We start from the raw sequence: 17430 nt of genomic DNA, 5'->3' as shown, positions 1-17430 counted from the left end.
TGCTGTTGATGTATTGCAATAATCTATTACTTACTAACACAGCTAGGTAGGTATGCTAGGTTGATAATTATTCTCTCAAAAGTGGTGATAGAATGCTCATAAATTGGGTTAGTGAAGGTTGTGCCCTTTGTGTGGTCCACATATCAAGAAAGCTTGGTCAAATGCATGTACTGGTGGTTGTAGAAATGGCCATAGGTGTATAGACTGTGTGAAACGGTTTAGGTGATTGCATACTTGCTAATATAAGCTTCAACTAATACAATATACAGGCAGATCACTTACAGAAAATCTCCTGGCAAGACAGTGACTACTTCAAAATAGCATTTGAATTCTATCTTTTGTGGTTCTTCTCAAGATCAGCAAAAAGTGCAAAATTTGTAATGAGGGTGGTCCTAGGAATTGTGAGCCCATCCTTTGGAAAAGCTAGATACCCAAATTCTATATCATTATAGTTCACCTTAATATAAGCATTTTCCCCATTGAAGTCATGGTGAAAATATGTGAGGAACCCAGTGTGATGAAGTAAAGCCCATGCCTTTATAAGAAAGTTATCAGGATGAACTGAGCTTAGTTTTTATTTTAAAGTTAGATTCTATGCATAGACCATACCATGATCAAGAGTACTAAGGAACATCATTTTAGAGGGGCAAATAGAAGGAAGGTCATTATAGTACTCACTTGAAGAAGAATGGTAGACCACCCTGGGAAAATGGAAGATCAAGTACACATTAGATTACATTTGGGTTGTTGATGTTGATAATAAACTACTGGATTGTACTATCTTTGTGTGGATATATGAAGTTTACCATACGTGCTTTAGCATCTTTTGGAAATCATGAGGCAACTGACAAGTAATGTGAAATGTCAGACTTACCATGTGCAACAATAGGCCTCATAGATGACATTCCATAGTGTTCCAGGTAGTTGATGTCGAGCTTGACTGGCTCAGGTTTTGGAAGCTCACAAAAAAAAGCATTTGCCCTTATGAAGTGTTGCATTAACCAATTCACATAACTCTGTTGGTTTTGAACTCTAATTATAATACTATGCATGAACAACATAGGGGGAACCAGGGAGGGATTGATGAATACAAGAACAAGAAGGAGATTGGGCTCAAGAGGGATAACACTAATTCAAAGAAGTATGTACTTTTACAAATTATACTGAGCCTACTGTTGATTGAATTGTCAAACCTCACACTTACTATAGACTTATACCATCACTTAGTACTCCACCCTCTCCACCAGCGCATGTGGACAATGTGATGTGCACTTTTCATCAATACAATCACTGATTCGACTAATTTATGATTGTACTCTTCATAATTATGATATCAATAATGCTCAATCAAACCTTATTGTGATTTCTAGTGAACTCAAACCCCTGTGCATCAAGATGGTACAGGACTTTCAGAACAACAGAGGTGAGGTACAGGCACACCTTTCTTAACATCTGGAGACTCTAGAGCACATTTACAAATACCTGCACTCAGTAACTTCAGACAACAATTTTCACACAAATGTCTGTGATTTAGGTCATGTAGTGGTGGCTGGTGTTATGTGTTGGTCCAAGTGATTACAGTGGCTACAGAGAAATTATGATGCTACTCAGCTATGAGGGAGATAGATGAAGAAATGACTTCAAAATTCATTTGCAGAGGTTTGTTATGCCAGACCATAGTGTAAATATTGCAATATAAGCCCTATGAGCGCAGGTGGCTAATATCCTTAATAAGGTTGAGCTTCGAAGATACATAATGCAGTGACATATCTCCCTACTTATAGGACAGCCCATGTTGACAATGCTCCCTAAGACTCAGGCCAATCCACCATGGGCCCACATTATAATGTAAGCCTGACCTAAGGGATGGGTCCACATATGGGATTGTACCCCAGTATAGCAGGTGGGCCAGAGGCTAAAAATAACTGAGGCTCAAGGGTGGGCCTACTGTATATACATTATGAAATACAAAAATATGTAGGATAGTGGTATTATGATGCATAGGCTATGTCTGGTAGGTTCTACTTGATGGTGAGGGATGGGCCCATATACACTCGCTGACAGTTTTGCATATTTTGGGATCACCACAGGGGGGGGCAGCTGTGGCACTGCCGAAAACAATGTTGCAGGGTGATTGCTCCATGCTTCCATAGAATACCTCACTATGCATACATACCAGTGACATAGTACAAGACCTGTGGCACTGCCGAATATAATACTGCAGGGTATGGATTACCAGCAGCAGCTGACCCATGCATGAATATGTGGTGAGGAATCACCTCATGAGGTATGTTGAGGAAATGGTGTTAAACAGCTGCTACTCTGCTTTGGCCACAGACACTGTTTCATTATTGAATACCGGCTCTGCAAATTTACAAATATAAAGTTGCCGGCGACACCATACACTAATTGCGGCGGTGCTTGTGATGTGACCTTGTCGAACACCAGCTCAGCAAACATGTGGTGCATGCATATACAGGATGACCACTGGTCCCCACATTTCACCGATTTCATTACATATGGGGGATTAGGTCAAGACAATGCGCAGTATGCATGCCTCCTTATGTCGACCCTCATGTTATCAATGTTTTTAGTTGATATGGCAGTCACTCGAGCCCCTTCAGTGACAAATTCCATATTATACGGGCCACCCGACCTACATAATATCCCGTATGAGACAGGCCAGCGGATTATGGGCCCATGTTGTGTATATTCTCGATGATAACGGATGGGCCGGGACACATATTATTTCTGATGGAGATGGGTGGGCCCATGTATGCCAATGACATATATATTCTTAATGTTGATGAATGGGCCAGGGGAATATGATCATTCATGGAGATGGGTGGGCCCATCTGGGTAATATGTAGAGTAGGATATTATAGACAGCTGGGCTGAAGAGAGATGTAAGGCAAATATTGTTATATAGACGGGCAGGCCGATGGGGGTTTATTACATATATGGATGGGCCGAGGTAGGGGAATATTACATAGATGGGTGGGCTGACGTGGGGTGTATTACATATACAGGTGGGCCGAGGGTGTGATAAAATATTTATTACATAGACAGGTGGGCCGAGGTGAGATATAATTATATAGATGGGTGGGCTGACATGGGGGATAATACATAGATGGGTGGGCAGATGTGGGGGAATTATACATAGATGGGTACATATATGGGTGAGCCTAGATATGTTTCATCAAGACATACAACTGATGTAGCCACCAGTGAATCAAACACATAGGATACATGTACACTATGAGTGCATATACCTACCATCAACCACCGAATCTGAACCCCTAAGCACAAAAACATGAATTGACCATGTGAGACATTGACCAATAATTGAGGACTGAAATGGAGAAACCCCACACCTGAACCCTGGTGTGCAACATATCCTATTTCTAAGCACGGACACCAGAAGCACAACACTCACAAAAATATAAATGTCAAATTTTCAGTGCCAAACTCCAAACCAAGATTTACCAACCCCCGAACCCCAAAATTGTGGACTGCTGGGTCTCGGGGTTTGGGGGTCCCAGAACTTGAAACTCGGAACTTGGGAACTTCGGGGAGATCAATAAAATTTGATTTACAATTGAGGTGATTGACAAATACATTGACGTACCCATGTTTGAAATATATTTGTGGTCTCACATACCAAGTTCCAAGTTCCAAGTTCCAGGACCCCCGAACCCCGAAACCCAAGACCTGGCAGTCCACAATTTTGGGGTTTGGGGGTTGGTAAAATGTGTATGGATATATGAAAGATCGATTTAAACATTTTTGAAAGATCTCGCATATCAAATGTCAAGTCCCAAGTTTCGATTTCCGGGTTTCGGGAGTGCCGAGTCCCAAAGCCCAGAATTTGAAACTCGGGACTTCACTTTTGATATGTGAGATCTTTCAAAAATGTTTAAATCGACCTTTCATATATCCATACACATTTTACCAACCCCCAAACCCCAAAATTGTGGACTGCCAGGTCTCAGGTTTTGGGGGTCCCAGAACTTGGAACTCGGTATGTGAGACCACAAATATATTTCAAACATGGGTACATCAATGTATTTGTCAATCACCTCAATTGTAAATCAAATTTTATTTATCTCCCCAAAGTTCCCAAGTTCTGAGTTCCAGGGACCCCCAAACCCCAAAACCCGGCAGTCCACAATTTTGGGGTTCAGGGGTTAGTAAAATGTTTATAGATATACGTAGGTTACGTTAAACATGTCTGAAAAATGTCGTTCATTTTAAATGTCAAATCCTGAGTTCCGGGTTTACACATTTTAGCAACCCCCGAACCCCGAAATTGTGGACTGCTGGGTCTCGGGGTTCGGGGGTCCCGGAACTCAGAACTTGGTATGTGAGACAACACAAATATATTCCATACGTGTAAGTCAATGTGTTTGTCAATCACCTTGATTGTACATAAATCAAATTTTATTGATCTCCCCAAATTTCCCAAGTTCCAAGTTCCGAGTTCCAGGACCCCCGAACCCCGAGACCCGGCAGCCCACAATTTTGAGGTTCGGGGGTTAGTAAAATGTTTATAGATATATGTAGGTTGATTTAAACATGTCTGACAAATGTCATTCATCTCAAATGTCAAATCCAGAGTTCCAGGTTTCAGGACTCGGCACCCAGCACCCGGCACTTGGGGTTTGGCACTGAAAATTTGACATTTGGGTGTTTGGGATTCGGGTGATATCTACCTCAATCTACAGTTTCGAGTTCTGGATATCAGGACTGATCATTCAATCATTCAATTGTGGCATAGGTAACATGCATTGAAAAAGATTTATATACATCTATCACTGAGCAATTATGTAGCCATTTCAACCTCCTCACCAGGAAGATCAACATTTCCCTCAACATCCATCTCCTCATCAGAAGAAGCATATTCTGGCAGGAGGTTACCTGGTTCATTAGGGACCAACATATCGCTGGAGGATTCTGGCAAGAGGTTGCCTGGTTCATCTGGGAGCACAATTTTGCCGGAGGATTGTGGACCCTTAGGCTGAACTTGGGTGGGCTCAACCATAGGACCTACCATAGCAGATCCATCCTCAAGCGTCAAGGGTGTGGGTTCCATCACTGAAATGTCCAAATCAATGAGGTTGGAAAGTGCAGAGGGGAGGGATGAAATGGACGGGGGGACTGCTTTGATCAAGCAAGATTTTTGCATCAGCCAGTGTGTCTGGAAGTGAAAATGAAGGGTGCCGGTCAACCACCATGTGCCGGAGGCTCTCATGGAGGCATTGCAGGGTATCAATCTTAGTGTCCTGCTCCTGCACCTGAGCCTCAAGAATAGTGATGCGAGCTGCACCATCCCGAATCACGATTGCCATGGAATGGGGATCCAGCATGGGAACATCGAGTGCTGCACGAGGCACTGCGAAGCTGGAAGACCGAACTGCTAAGTAAAAAATTAGGTCAGCCTGCCATCAAAAGTTTTGGTGACTTACGAGCTGGCACAGGGGCAGGGGCAGGGGCAGGGGCAGGGGCAGGGGCAGGGGCAGGTGTTTTCTTGATAGTGATGGTCTTTCTGCGATCATGTGACTGCACCTGGGGTGTAGTTGCAGCAGGGATGGCCGGAGTTCAGGACAGGCCACAAGATTGACTACGAGTTCGGGCCCTTGACCGGGAGGGAGACAGAGCATTGGATGGAGCAGGGGCAGGTGTCTTGGAACGTGTCTGGCCGGTGGTAGACTTCCCTCAAATCTGTTTGGGTGGGGATCCCAGAGATGCAGGGTTGCATTTGATCTTCTTGGTGGAGCAGTGGATGCAAGACAAGCAGGGGAGACTGGTCCTTTTGTCCAAACGAGTCGCACAGAGCCAATTCTCCTTGACACAATAATGGCAGGGGTTGTTCTGTGATATCCATTAGTAGATGAACTAAAGGGAATTAATTGGAGTACTCACTGGGCTGGGAATGGTGATATCAAATGTGGTATTGGCCGGAGGGTCACCATCTGAAGTGCTGGAAGTATCGTCAGATGGCTCAACAACTTCTGGACGACTGCCAGAGGTGGCCTGATAAGTTGTAAGTACAGATGTGAGTTCCGGGCCAACTGCTAAGACTTACCGGAGCCTCCGGATGACTGATGGGAGATTTCTAATGCAATGGGCATGAGTAAGAATGATACATGTGAGTTCTGGACCTGTCTGGAAGACTCACCATAACCTCCGGACTGCCTGCCAGCAGTCAGCTGTGGACACTCGAGCATATATTTGAGTTCCGGACAACTAAATCAGACTTACCGAAGCCGGCCCAAATGATTGCTTCTTGGGGGAACCAGGTGACCGAGGCAACTGGGGCATCCTTACCACAATGGTGGAGAGCTGGGGAAGGACCACCTCTAGCACTCCATATGAAATTGGCTGCAACAAATTGAGAGCATGACACAAATGAGCCAGAACACATACCTGAACAATTGAGTCTTCATCATCTTCCGACTCCACTAAATGGCTTTGACTTGACACGCTTGCGACCCTTCATCGCCGACTTCAGAGGTTGGGAGGAGTGTCCCAAAATCATGGGGGACTTCCTATTGTTGCTCCCTCCGACTTCCAGCTCCAGGTCAACAGAAATGGCCCTACCTTTTCCTTTGTCCTAGAACTCGAGGGTCGTCTTGCCTGAAAGGTCCGGCGACATTGCCAGCGATGACCGGAGGAGAGGGAATGACAGGGGTGGGGGAAGGAACAGGTGCGGGGGAAGGGACAGGTGGAGATGGAAGGTTGACAGTCAGTAGGCCAGTGGAAGGATTAGGAACAACAGGAAGATCACAGGAATTGTCACTCAATGCCTCCCACGAACGGACCTCCTTGCGCCAGGCATGTCTAGCCACCCGAGGGTCATCATGGCCCATGCTGTGCCAGTTGGGCAATGCCCAGGGAGTCATGGAACACACCCTCATGAGCTCCTTGGAGCAGGAAGCCACAATGCCAGGGATGCATTCCCCTTTCTCATGGGCCCAGATGATGTCAGCCTACCCGGATATTAGAAACATAAATGGTAAACTAATTTAATGAGTGCAACTTACCAACAGAGTGGTGACCTGCCTTGTCAGAACAAGGTGGACATCCATTGAGCCAGCTGGGATGTGCTGAGCGCTGGCAATGATGCCCACAAGTTGAGCAGTGGATGCCTTGAGGTCAGCCAATGAAGATTGAACTGGAGTAGACATTTGGATTGAGTTGACAGATGTGAGAATGTTGAAAGCAGGGTGACATCTGTTATCACTAGAATGAAGTTTCAAAAAAACAATACAATTGAAGGATGATATTGAAAATCATTGATTGTTTGTCTTTGTTTGGTCACAGTTCAACTTTCAGCAATCGCCGGCTATCTGTTGAACTTCGATGTTATCAGTTATCAATCAGTTTATCAGTTCATCAGCTCATCAGATATCATGAGCTCTCAATCTGGGGTCAGATTTCATGACCCTCTGGTCACTGAATCCACCTCAATGGATGTGGATGAGTCCTCCATGTCCCGGATGTCCCTTGGTATGTTTTATTTTGCTGATTTCAGTCAATTGATCTAACATGGTTTAGATCCATTAGATGATATATACCTTGGGCCGGATGATGAGTTAGACTCTGATTCTGGGTCGTCTGGTGGTTTGGATGTGTTGAATGCAATTCCTGTTATGTTTCTCAATTCAAATGTGCATATTCTACATGTGAAAATTAATCACATACTTCCAGATCCATCATATCCGGCTCTGGCGGATGAACTGGCCCTGTATGATGACCCGGACTTGTATCTTGGTCTGGAGGATACTTTGATTTCTTCTTCTGATGCTCTGGCTGTACCCGATTTTCCGATGGCTGGTGAGTTTATCCTTTCCATCTCATGCTCATTTATCATGGCATGTCTCCAGAGCATGAATCGACTCCCGAACCTCATCCGGCCACTCCGGTTGTACCAGAGACACCCATACCTTGTAGGTATATTCAGATCATTTCATGTTTTTTATTCATGTTATCTCCCAAGCTAATTCAGAAACTCCTGAATGTCAATCGCCCGAGCTGGAACTCAACAATGACACACTGCTTGCCATGGCTAGGGAGTTCATGCCAATTGGATCTTATGATCAAGCTGAAAGTAAGTATACAACAGTTGATTATTTATCTCTGCTAATTTTCTGCAAGTTCAAACAATTGTAGATCGCCTGGGTGATTACCAACAGTGTCATGGAGATCTTCCTGCCCCTATAGTAGCACAACTTCTTGAGGCTGACAGACCATTCAGGATGGCATGGGCTGAAACATGCGACAAACTGCGGAAAGCAGATGCTGACCTCTGGAGGATGCAAAGGATAAGGGAGTCCACCTCTGAAATGCTGAAGGTATTAGATACCCTGATTGAGTTCTTTGAGGACTCAAGTAACATGTAAATATCAATTAATGTCTGATAGTATACACATTGGAGTATACTTTACCTGCTCAGTACTTAGTCCTTGGTACTTATATACTCTACCTACTCAGTACTTGCTGCCCGGTTTTCGGTGCTCGGTACTTGGTGCTTGGTGCTTGGTGCTTGGGGTTCAGGGTTTGGTACTTGGGGTTTGGTACTCAGGGTTTGGTACTTGGGGCTCGGTACTTGAGATTTCAGATTTGGGATTCAAGATTCAGTCATTAGTACTTGATACTTGTATACTTTACCTACTCAGTACTTGGTCCTTGGTACTTATATACTCTACCTACTCAGTACTTGCTGCCCAGCTTTCGGTACTCGGTACTCGGTACTCGAGGTTCAGTACTCAGGCCTTGGTACTCGGGATTTGGGATTTAGGATTCAAGATTCAGTCATTAGTACTTTGACATGTACACAATAGCACATATGTGATTACACATGAGGGCAGGAAGATATATCTACATTAAGTGTGTCCCTGTGCTCTGGTTACTCTAGGTGTACTGTCTACTGGCATTTGCAACTTACTCCGGGTCATCCTGGTGGATGGTTCAACCGTGACTCTCTTGCCCGGCCTCCTTTTCTGTGCTGGCGGCATGATACTCTCTTCCATTTCAACATCATCTCTAACCTCACCAGTCATGTCTTCAGTTAACCCAGCAAGGAGGTCGTCCATTTGTGATGTCAGTAATGCACCTTGTTTGGCTGGTTTGGCTGGGCAAGGCTTTGGAATTGCACATGGGACTGCCGTCCCTTTGGGTGTAGGACCTCCTGTCCTGGGTTTCTTCAGCAGATGTCTCCTGTCAGCCACATCATCATCCACATCATCCTTGGTATGATTAGTGGTACTCTCCTTATCACTCTCGGCTTCTGTCGATGAGTCCCGAGGCCTTCAGATGGTAACCCTCTGCTGCTTTCTCACTATACAAGTCTGAGGAGAGGGCGACTTGCCAGATATGACAGATGGTACCATGTCTCCATCTTTGTTCTTCCATGCTTTGAACAGAAATGTGGGACCTTTGCCTGTTTCCTGCCGATCACACCAGAAATGGAGCAAGGCAGTCGTGTCCCAATTTTGCAGCTTCGAAGGCTCCTTCAAGTCAACATCCGCCGGAAGATACGTCCGGGCCACTGAAGTCATCCTGACTTTGTAAGATGGCACTCCATGGCACAACAGCCTTGTCCTTCCTGGAAGATATCCCTGTGTCCATGCATTGAATAATTTGTCAGATGATGTGACGGGAAACTCATGATAGTGTGATGTAAGAAAGGCCCTCACTATGGCCTTCTTCTCCTCAAGTTTCATGTCGGTGATAGTCGGGAAGGAGCAGCATACCCTCCTGGTCCATTTCGAGTTCGAAAGCTGGTTTTCGAATTCTTTTCTGACCTCCCTTGACCTGACATCCTCCATCCTGTGCCCCGGTGCCTATCATTGTGATGCTCAACATATTCAATCTGTTATACATGGTTCAAACACTCACTGAACTGTTCCTGCACGTACTCCTGCCACACTGGCTCAATGTCCTCCAGCCCTTCGTCTTCATGAAGCTGTCACCATCTCCTAAGGCCTCATTATCATCATGCCTGCATGAATATTTTGAGCCAAAAGATCTCCGTTGATGGATAAATGTACTCACATCCTGAACAGCACCTCGCCCTTTTCATTCTTCCAAGCCGACATCACAAATACTCTCATCCCACATTGCCTCCACATCTCGTTCGAAAAGTGCTCCATATATGCTGGACCCTTCTTACGAGCCACTTGTGCTTGTATCTCCGGAGGCGGACAATTGTTGGACCACTCTTTGGCTGTTTCTTTCGCCTTCTCCAACTCATTGTCGTCCAATTCAGCCATGACTCTCTTCACCTGCTGCCTGATAATGTTTGAACATACCAGGATCTCCTGGCTTTACCCCCAACTCGTCCTCAATCCTCTTCAGCACCTCTTCACAGTTTCTGCTGGTAGACCACCATCCTGGGAGTCCATTTCCTCCCATACTTGATCATGTCCTTCCTTTCCTTCTTTTTCTTGTTGTTGAACAACCAAGTCTTGTACACCTAGGAGTTGATGAAAGAATGTGATGTTGAAACTTTAGTTTTTCCACACAACAAAGAAGCCTCACATGCTTCCTCTTTTTCCATTGTTTTTGGTCCAACTTAGGAGCAAACAACCTGGCCACCCTTGCTATGGCAGTGAAAATTGCTCATCTCTCATTCCTTTTGGCAGCAGTCCACTCAGGAGGTAGTTCTTCAACTCCAAAATCTCCTTGTCCATGAGCTTCTGCAATTGTGGTTGACGGACCCTGTGTCTTCCGGAAGTCATGTTGGTGGAATGACCTGTTCTTGCCATAGTGAATCAGAATGCAGACAGGGCTAATGATTTGCAAGGTGGAAGTATTAATGAATTGTGCAAAGTTGAACTTCGAGCAAAGCCTAATGATGGGTTAATTGGCCCATATTGGAAGAGAAGTCATTAATGGAAATGAATTTGTAATGAGCCAACAGGACTGCACGGCATCATATTGCAATAACAATTCATTACACCTGAGCTGATGCCTTGCTTGCAACATTAGTAAACAAGATGAAGATAGGTAGATGCACCCCAGTGCAAAAATCTCACAGGGTGGAAGCAAGGAGCAGCAAAGGTAGGAAGACTTGGGTCAAGGTCCCGCTTGCAAGCACAAGGCAACACGCCTGAAGGTCCATGCCTAACTCTCCCTCAGAATCACTAACAATTCAGCCTGTTGAGGCACCACCTCCTTGGGAAGACTTTCCTGACAATATTTACGAGCAGGATCAAGGCTCATTTGAGCCTTTGCAACTCCCAAAAACCATGGCAAGTTCATGTACAATGTTGGAGTGTCATTCAAACTATGGCTAAGCATTCAAAAATACAGAGTCAAAATGACTACCTCAGGCAATGGCTGCCAAGGCAGGAATCATATCTACATCACCTCCTTGATCGAGAAGCTCCACCAGAAGACAGGAGATGCATCATCTGCGAACAGGATGGGGTGTACAAATGTCAAGATTGTCTTGGCAAGCCACTCTATTGCATGGGCTGTTGCAGGAGTCAACATCGTAGCAATCCTTTCCACTGGATCAGTCAATGGAATGGGCGATTCTTCGAGCAGAGTTGTCTCACTCATGTGGGACTCAGCATACACCTTGGCCATGATGGCAAACAATGTCTGGTGGTCACCGATCAGTGGAATTTGTTCGAAGAAGATGAACCCAAAGACCTGCTTGAGCCTGAAGATCTGCCATTTGTGTCTGGACCCAAGTTCCAGCCAAAGGAAAACACCATGGTCATTGTCGACAAGTCCGGAGTTCATCGCCTGGAGGTTCGATGCTGTGAATGTCCGAATGTCATGAGTCCGTATATTCAAATGTTTTGACACAGATTTTTCCCTGCATCTTTCAACAGGCCAAAGACTGTGTTCACCTTCAGAGTGCTTGATGATTTTCTACTGGACAGCCTTAAATGCGGCACCTCGGCGATGAACTATTACAGCAAGCTCCGGCGAATGACCTCGAGCATGTTTCCACACCTTGTTCCAGTAATGCCTTACCCTCTTCATCTACTGGACATCATATTGACAAAGCACATTGCAAGGACCGATACAGAGAGCTCATGAGGGTCACTCGACAGTGGAGGCAGTTGAAGACAATGAAATGGCATGGCTTCGGCCATCGTTCTGATAACCCGAGCACAGGAGAACTCACATTATTTTGCCCGGCATGTCCTCAGCCTGGGATTAATGTGCTGTTGTCAGAGGATGAATCTCTTGATGAGTGAGTCCTATTCTCAACTGCTGTGGTCTCCATAATAATACTAGCGATCCAAGCTGGAAATACACCCAGTCATTTGTGATGGACGGAAATTTCAAAGCCAAACATCTGCATCCCATTAAGCCATTCAATGAAGTTTGGCTGTCCGATGGGCTTGGATTCATGGTAGGAAAGGACAGGTATAAAATGCATCTGGCAGAGGCTGCTGACACGGTGGAAAAATCAAGCTGCAACAATCATTGGGCAGTAAATCAAGCTAATGCTGCTCCGCACAAGCTGGAGTCCACCGGTATCAGGGGAGTTGCCTGTGCCAGACACGGTTGCTTTGTCGCTCACTCCATGGTGGATTTTCAGAAAGGCGAAAGGCAAGCCACATCCACCATTCCCCATTCACGAGTTAACCATGGGTCACTTGCAGACAAATGAACATGGACTACGCCCTTTGTGAGGCTTCCCGGCACAACATGGAAGGCATCACCAGGGCTGTCACCTTCTATGATATTAATTGTCAATACAACAAACACTTTTGGGTTCGGGTGGATCGAAGTCGATTTCTAGAAATGGCACCACAACTAACCATCATTCCCAGAATTGGGTTGTGGCATGTTCATGGCCATCAGGACAGCTGCTATGTCCGATATGCTTCTAATTTTATTGAAGGCATTGGTCGTATCGATGGAGAGATCATGGAGACGCTATGGGCATGGCTCAATCTGATCTCCCCTGCTGCTTGGGGAATGTCATCTCCCCACCAAAAGGAATGCCGTGATTATCAGATGAATGACTCCAATTTCTGCAAGATGATTCGCATGAAAAGGACTCTATGCCAGAAATACAAACTGGCTAGGAATGGCATCTCGGAAAGTGGAAAGGGATTTGACAGACTCGATGAAGCAGCACCCTCACATTTGAAGACAGAATGGTTAGCCAGGGAGAGGATAGCTCAGTCAAGCAGATTGAATGATCCTTCAGCCATGGATGAATATGAGATCAATATCAAAAAGGGTACATTGAGTTCCATTGTCTCCATCAAGGTCTGAATTAATATTGCACTCAGCACCTAGCAAAAAGGAGATCGAGCTTAGATTGTTAGAGGAGGGTAACACCCACAATGCAGCACCCTCTCGCAGATCTGTGGCGACATGGATATCAACAGGGTTAGCAATTGAAGAGGCTCAGATTGCATTGCTCATTGAGGTCCGAAGGATCGGAAGAAGATCCACCGAGACACAGAGATTAGACATCGCCCGTCAAAGAGATCGGCTCCAAGGCCAGATAGATGGATTTGCTCAGTCTGCTCTAACACATCTCGGGGAGGGATTTGATGCAGATGATGAACCTGAGGACTTGGACGTAGACATTCTAGATGATCTCGATGATGACCCAGCAGATTTCACAGAGACATCTCATACATGGACAAACTTTCCCGAGCTCACTGTAATCCCATTGCCATCGAACCTGGGGGTTGATAGATGCAGATGATGCATGGCAGAGGATCTGATTCCCCTGGAGATGCTGCTTCATGAAGGGCAGGCCAATGATGCCCTTCACAATCTCCGCATTTACCTTTGCAACAAGGCCATCCTGTTCCGAACAACTGTTAGGCAGGCCAAATCCCAGGCCCTGAAAACTCGAGCTTGGTCCCAGGTGACAGTCGGTGCAGCAGGCAGTCTCCCTCCATGCCAGCATATATACAAAGACAAGGAAGCAAATGATGAAACTTGAGCCGGGGCAAGACCAGCTTCAGAAATACAAACCCCTGCTTCGCGAGCAACTCAAAATCAGCACTGCAGTGGGCGACCCAAATGCCCGAGGTCAACGAAATGAATCTTTGGCTTGGTTTTGGTCTGTTGAAGTCGACCTCAGGGGTCCCGATCAATCATGGAATGAGGAATGTGAGTTTCTGCTTACATGTCATATCCAGCGGTTACCTGACTGGACCCATGTCAAGTTTACCGAGTCCATTGGCTGAGGGCAAAGGCACTACGGGATCGATGGAGGGAAGAAATGCTATTGGTCAAATTGGAGATGGATTGGACATGTAAGTTCTTTTTGTGGAAAACAACCCAATGGGGTGACCACATGCAGGAATCATTGGAGAAATGCCTTCCGGGTCACGGATGCTATGCTGGAAGGCAATCCCAAATGTATTCATTGCTCGCACAGGATGCACAGGCAGCTTTTCAAGACCTACAAAATGTGTTGATAGAGGCTGGAGATGAATGAACATTGTTTTCTCATGAAGTCCCTTTTTCCACATACACAATTGAGGCCCAGGAATTGTCTGGGCCAGCCCATGTCGGAGTTTGAATTTCATATCCATCCATCAGTGATTCTTATCTTCACATCTTCACCATCTTTCACTTGTATTGCCAGCGCCATAGTCCTGTATTAGCCATGTCTGGCAACTCCTGCATCCACTTCTGGCACTCTGAATGCTGGAAGCCATTACCGACCCCTGAAGCTGAGCCTTGCAACTATTTCCTGCACATTGGCAATGGCTGGATTGTGCATCCGTGCATGCATCTCTCAATATCGGACGGAAGCTGCCAACAATGGTGTATCTTCTGACCGGATCAAGTATTTTAAAGCTGGGCTGCAATGGGAGATGAATGTATGTTACCACTGCCCTGATGACTTTGTTGGTCAATGCTAAGAATTTGAGCAGACATTTGTCACACCACTCCTGCAGTACTCCACTTCACAGAATATCGTGTCGGTGGTTCCGGTCCCTGTCGCTTATATCCTTAAGTTGTATCCCATGCTAACCTGGAACACGGTTCCGGACGACAGTCTTTCATTCCACCTCCTTTCATTTCATGATGAGCCAATTGCAGAACATCTGTCCCAGATTGTGTTTGCATATACATGTCCATGGTGGATTGGAAACACCACAATCCCTGATCAACCACTGGCAGTGGGATGAAATAATGGCTTCCTGTGTCTCTCACTACCAGTATTAGGCGGTAAGATCTTAGCTGAATTACCTTGATTGATGACTTATCTGTTTCAGCTTAATGTTGAGGATGATGCTTTGGTTCTTCCAGAGAAGTTGAAAAACACTTTGACTCCACCACTTATGGGACTGAGGTTCATTAAAGAACGCATGGAAGCATTGATGGAGGAGCAAGATCAGGGCATCAAAGCCAAGATGGGAGAGGTGAAGATGTACACTGACATGTTAGAGAAATTGAGGAAAGGCAAAGGAGTGTAGTCCCATTCAGTCTTCATTGTATACAAAATGTAACATATTCTATGCATTCAAAAATCTCACATCCGAGTCCCGAATTTTGGAGGTCAGGGTTCGGCGACCCGGAGCTCAGCAACTGTGTTGGGTGTCAGGGTATCCAGAGCATTGGAGATAGCATGTGTCAGTATTTTGCGTTTCATGGTTCATGTTTCGTGGTTATGGAATTGGGCAGTCAGGGACTCGGTATTGAGAACAGTGTCGAGTCCCAGGTCACGAGCTCCAAGTCCCGAGTGCCGAACCCCAGGTCCCGAGTCCTGAATTTAGGAGGTCGGGGTTTGGCTGACCCAGAGCTCAGGCAACTGTATTCGGAGCATTGGAGATAGCATTTGTCAGTATTTTCCGTTTCATGGTTCATGTTTCGTGGTTATGGAATCGGGTGTCAGGGACTCAGTATTGAGAACAGTGTTGAGTCCCAGGTCATGAGCTCCGAGTCCCAAGTCCCGAACCCCGGGTCCCGAGTCCCGAATTTTGGAGGTCGGGGTTCGGTGACCCGGACCTCAGCAACTGTTGGGTCTGGGGTTCGGGACTCGGGACTCAGAGCTCATGACCTGGAACTCAACACTGTTCTCAATACTGAGTCCCTGACACCCTATTCCATAACCACGAAACATGAACCATGAAACGGAAAATACTGACAAATGCTATCTCCAATGCTCCGAATACAGTTGCCGAGCTCTGGGTCGCCAAACCCCGACCTCCTAAATTCAGGACTCGGGACCTGGGGTTCGGCACTCGGGACTTGGAGCTCGTGACCTGGGACTCGACACTGTTCTCAATACTGAGTCCCTGACACCCAATTCCATAACCACGAAACATGAACCATGAAACACAAAATACTGACACATGCTATCTCCAATGCTCTGGATACCCTGACACCCAACACAGTTGCTGAGCTCCGGGTCGCCGAACCCTGACCTCCAAAATTCGGGACTCAGGACCTGGGCGTCCGGGACTCAGTATTCAGAACAGTGTCAAGTCCGGAGTCCACAATGTCGGGGCTCAGGGTTTTGTCAAATGTGTATGGCAATAACAAATGTTAATTCAAGTGTATTTATACATCTTCCCCCAGTCTCAAATATCACGTGCTGAGGTCCGGGTGTTGGGACTCAGTAACCTGGCACCTGGGACTCCCATATGTCAAGTCACGAGTTCCAATTATTGAATACCAAGGCTCGCATCCAAATTATTCAGTCCCACATATCACTTTGCAAATGCTCAAAATTGAGTATTGAAGTCTGGATAACTATTGGTACATGGTATTCATTTGTTGGAATGTATATAGGTCACAATGCTTGCTCTTTGTTTGATCTTTCACACGCTGTATGGACCATCCACACTAGCCCATCCACATGATGGAACACCAGCGTAAATGTGAACAGCATCCCTCATATACCATGCCCAAGCAATCTGATCCCCTTCCACATCATAAACTCCATGTCTCACAATCCTTCCGGAAAATGCAATCATACAGCCTGAATTGTACTTGAACTCCAGCTGAAGGCTTGGCATTGTCATCCGAGCATTAGAATAGTTCCCCATGGTGGTGAGAATGTCGAAGCATTCAGCAATGGACATGTGGTCTTGATGATGGGGGATTTCTCGATTGGAAATGATGGAGAGGGTGTTAAACATGGATGCCCAGTACTGCAGGGCCTCCGGCATCTGCGGCAGATCCTTGCTTACTGCTATATTTCCAAGGTTTGACAAGGTTCTCAATCCTGCCCAGTACTGCTCAGGATGCATGACTCTGAGTGCCGCGGACGCGATGGCTGCTGGCCTTGCAATGGCTTTGAGGATATTCTCGCAGGAAGGTCCTTTCAATGATGCAGATACCTCCGGATCTGACACATTCTTTGGGATTGGTGAGTATGACTGCCGGAATCACCATCTCATCAGATCCTACCTCGTGTCCCTGTTGAAACCATGCCGGAGATAGATTGATGCATCCAGGAGTTTGTCCAACATCTTC

General features: G+C 45.9%; 2 protein-coding genes across 2 annotated transcripts; one reads left to right on the top strand and one right to left on the bottom strand.

Moving 5' to 3' along the window:
- Positions 1–592: 592 nt before the first annotated feature.
- On the bottom strand, positions 593–1678 carry F5891DRAFT_979519 (uncharacterized protein; the record flags this gene model as incomplete). Its single annotated transcript, XM_041376897.1, has 8 exons — positions 593–623; positions 679–701; positions 807–823; positions 875–1128; positions 1205–1271; positions 1441–1461; positions 1483–1495; positions 1640–1678. 8 exons carry the CDS (start codon positions 1676–1678, stop codon positions 593–595), a joined length of 465 nt encoding a protein of 154 aa, XP_041226914.1.
- An 11093-nt stretch (positions 1679–12771) lies between these two features.
- On the top strand, positions 12772–14437 carry F5891DRAFT_1187617 (uncharacterized protein; the record flags this gene model as incomplete). Its single annotated transcript, XM_041366878.1, has 5 exons — positions 12772–13216; positions 13269–13675; positions 13745–13858; positions 13911–14106; positions 14163–14437. The coding sequence occupies 5 exons, from the start codon at positions 12772–12774 to the stop codon at positions 14435–14437; spliced, it is 1437 nt and encodes a 478-aa protein (XP_041226913.1).
- Positions 14438–17430: the final 2993 nt, after the last annotated feature.

The sequence above is a fragment of the Suillus fuscotomentosus genome, assembly GCF_016647785.1.
Source record: "Suillus fuscotomentosus strain FC203 chromosome Unknown F5891scaffold_22, whole genome shotgun sequence".
NCBI classification, from domain to species: Eukaryota; Fungi; Basidiomycota; class Agaricomycetes; order Boletales; family Suillaceae; genus Suillus; species Suillus fuscotomentosus.
This window is presented reverse-complemented; position numbering and strand designations above follow the sequence as displayed.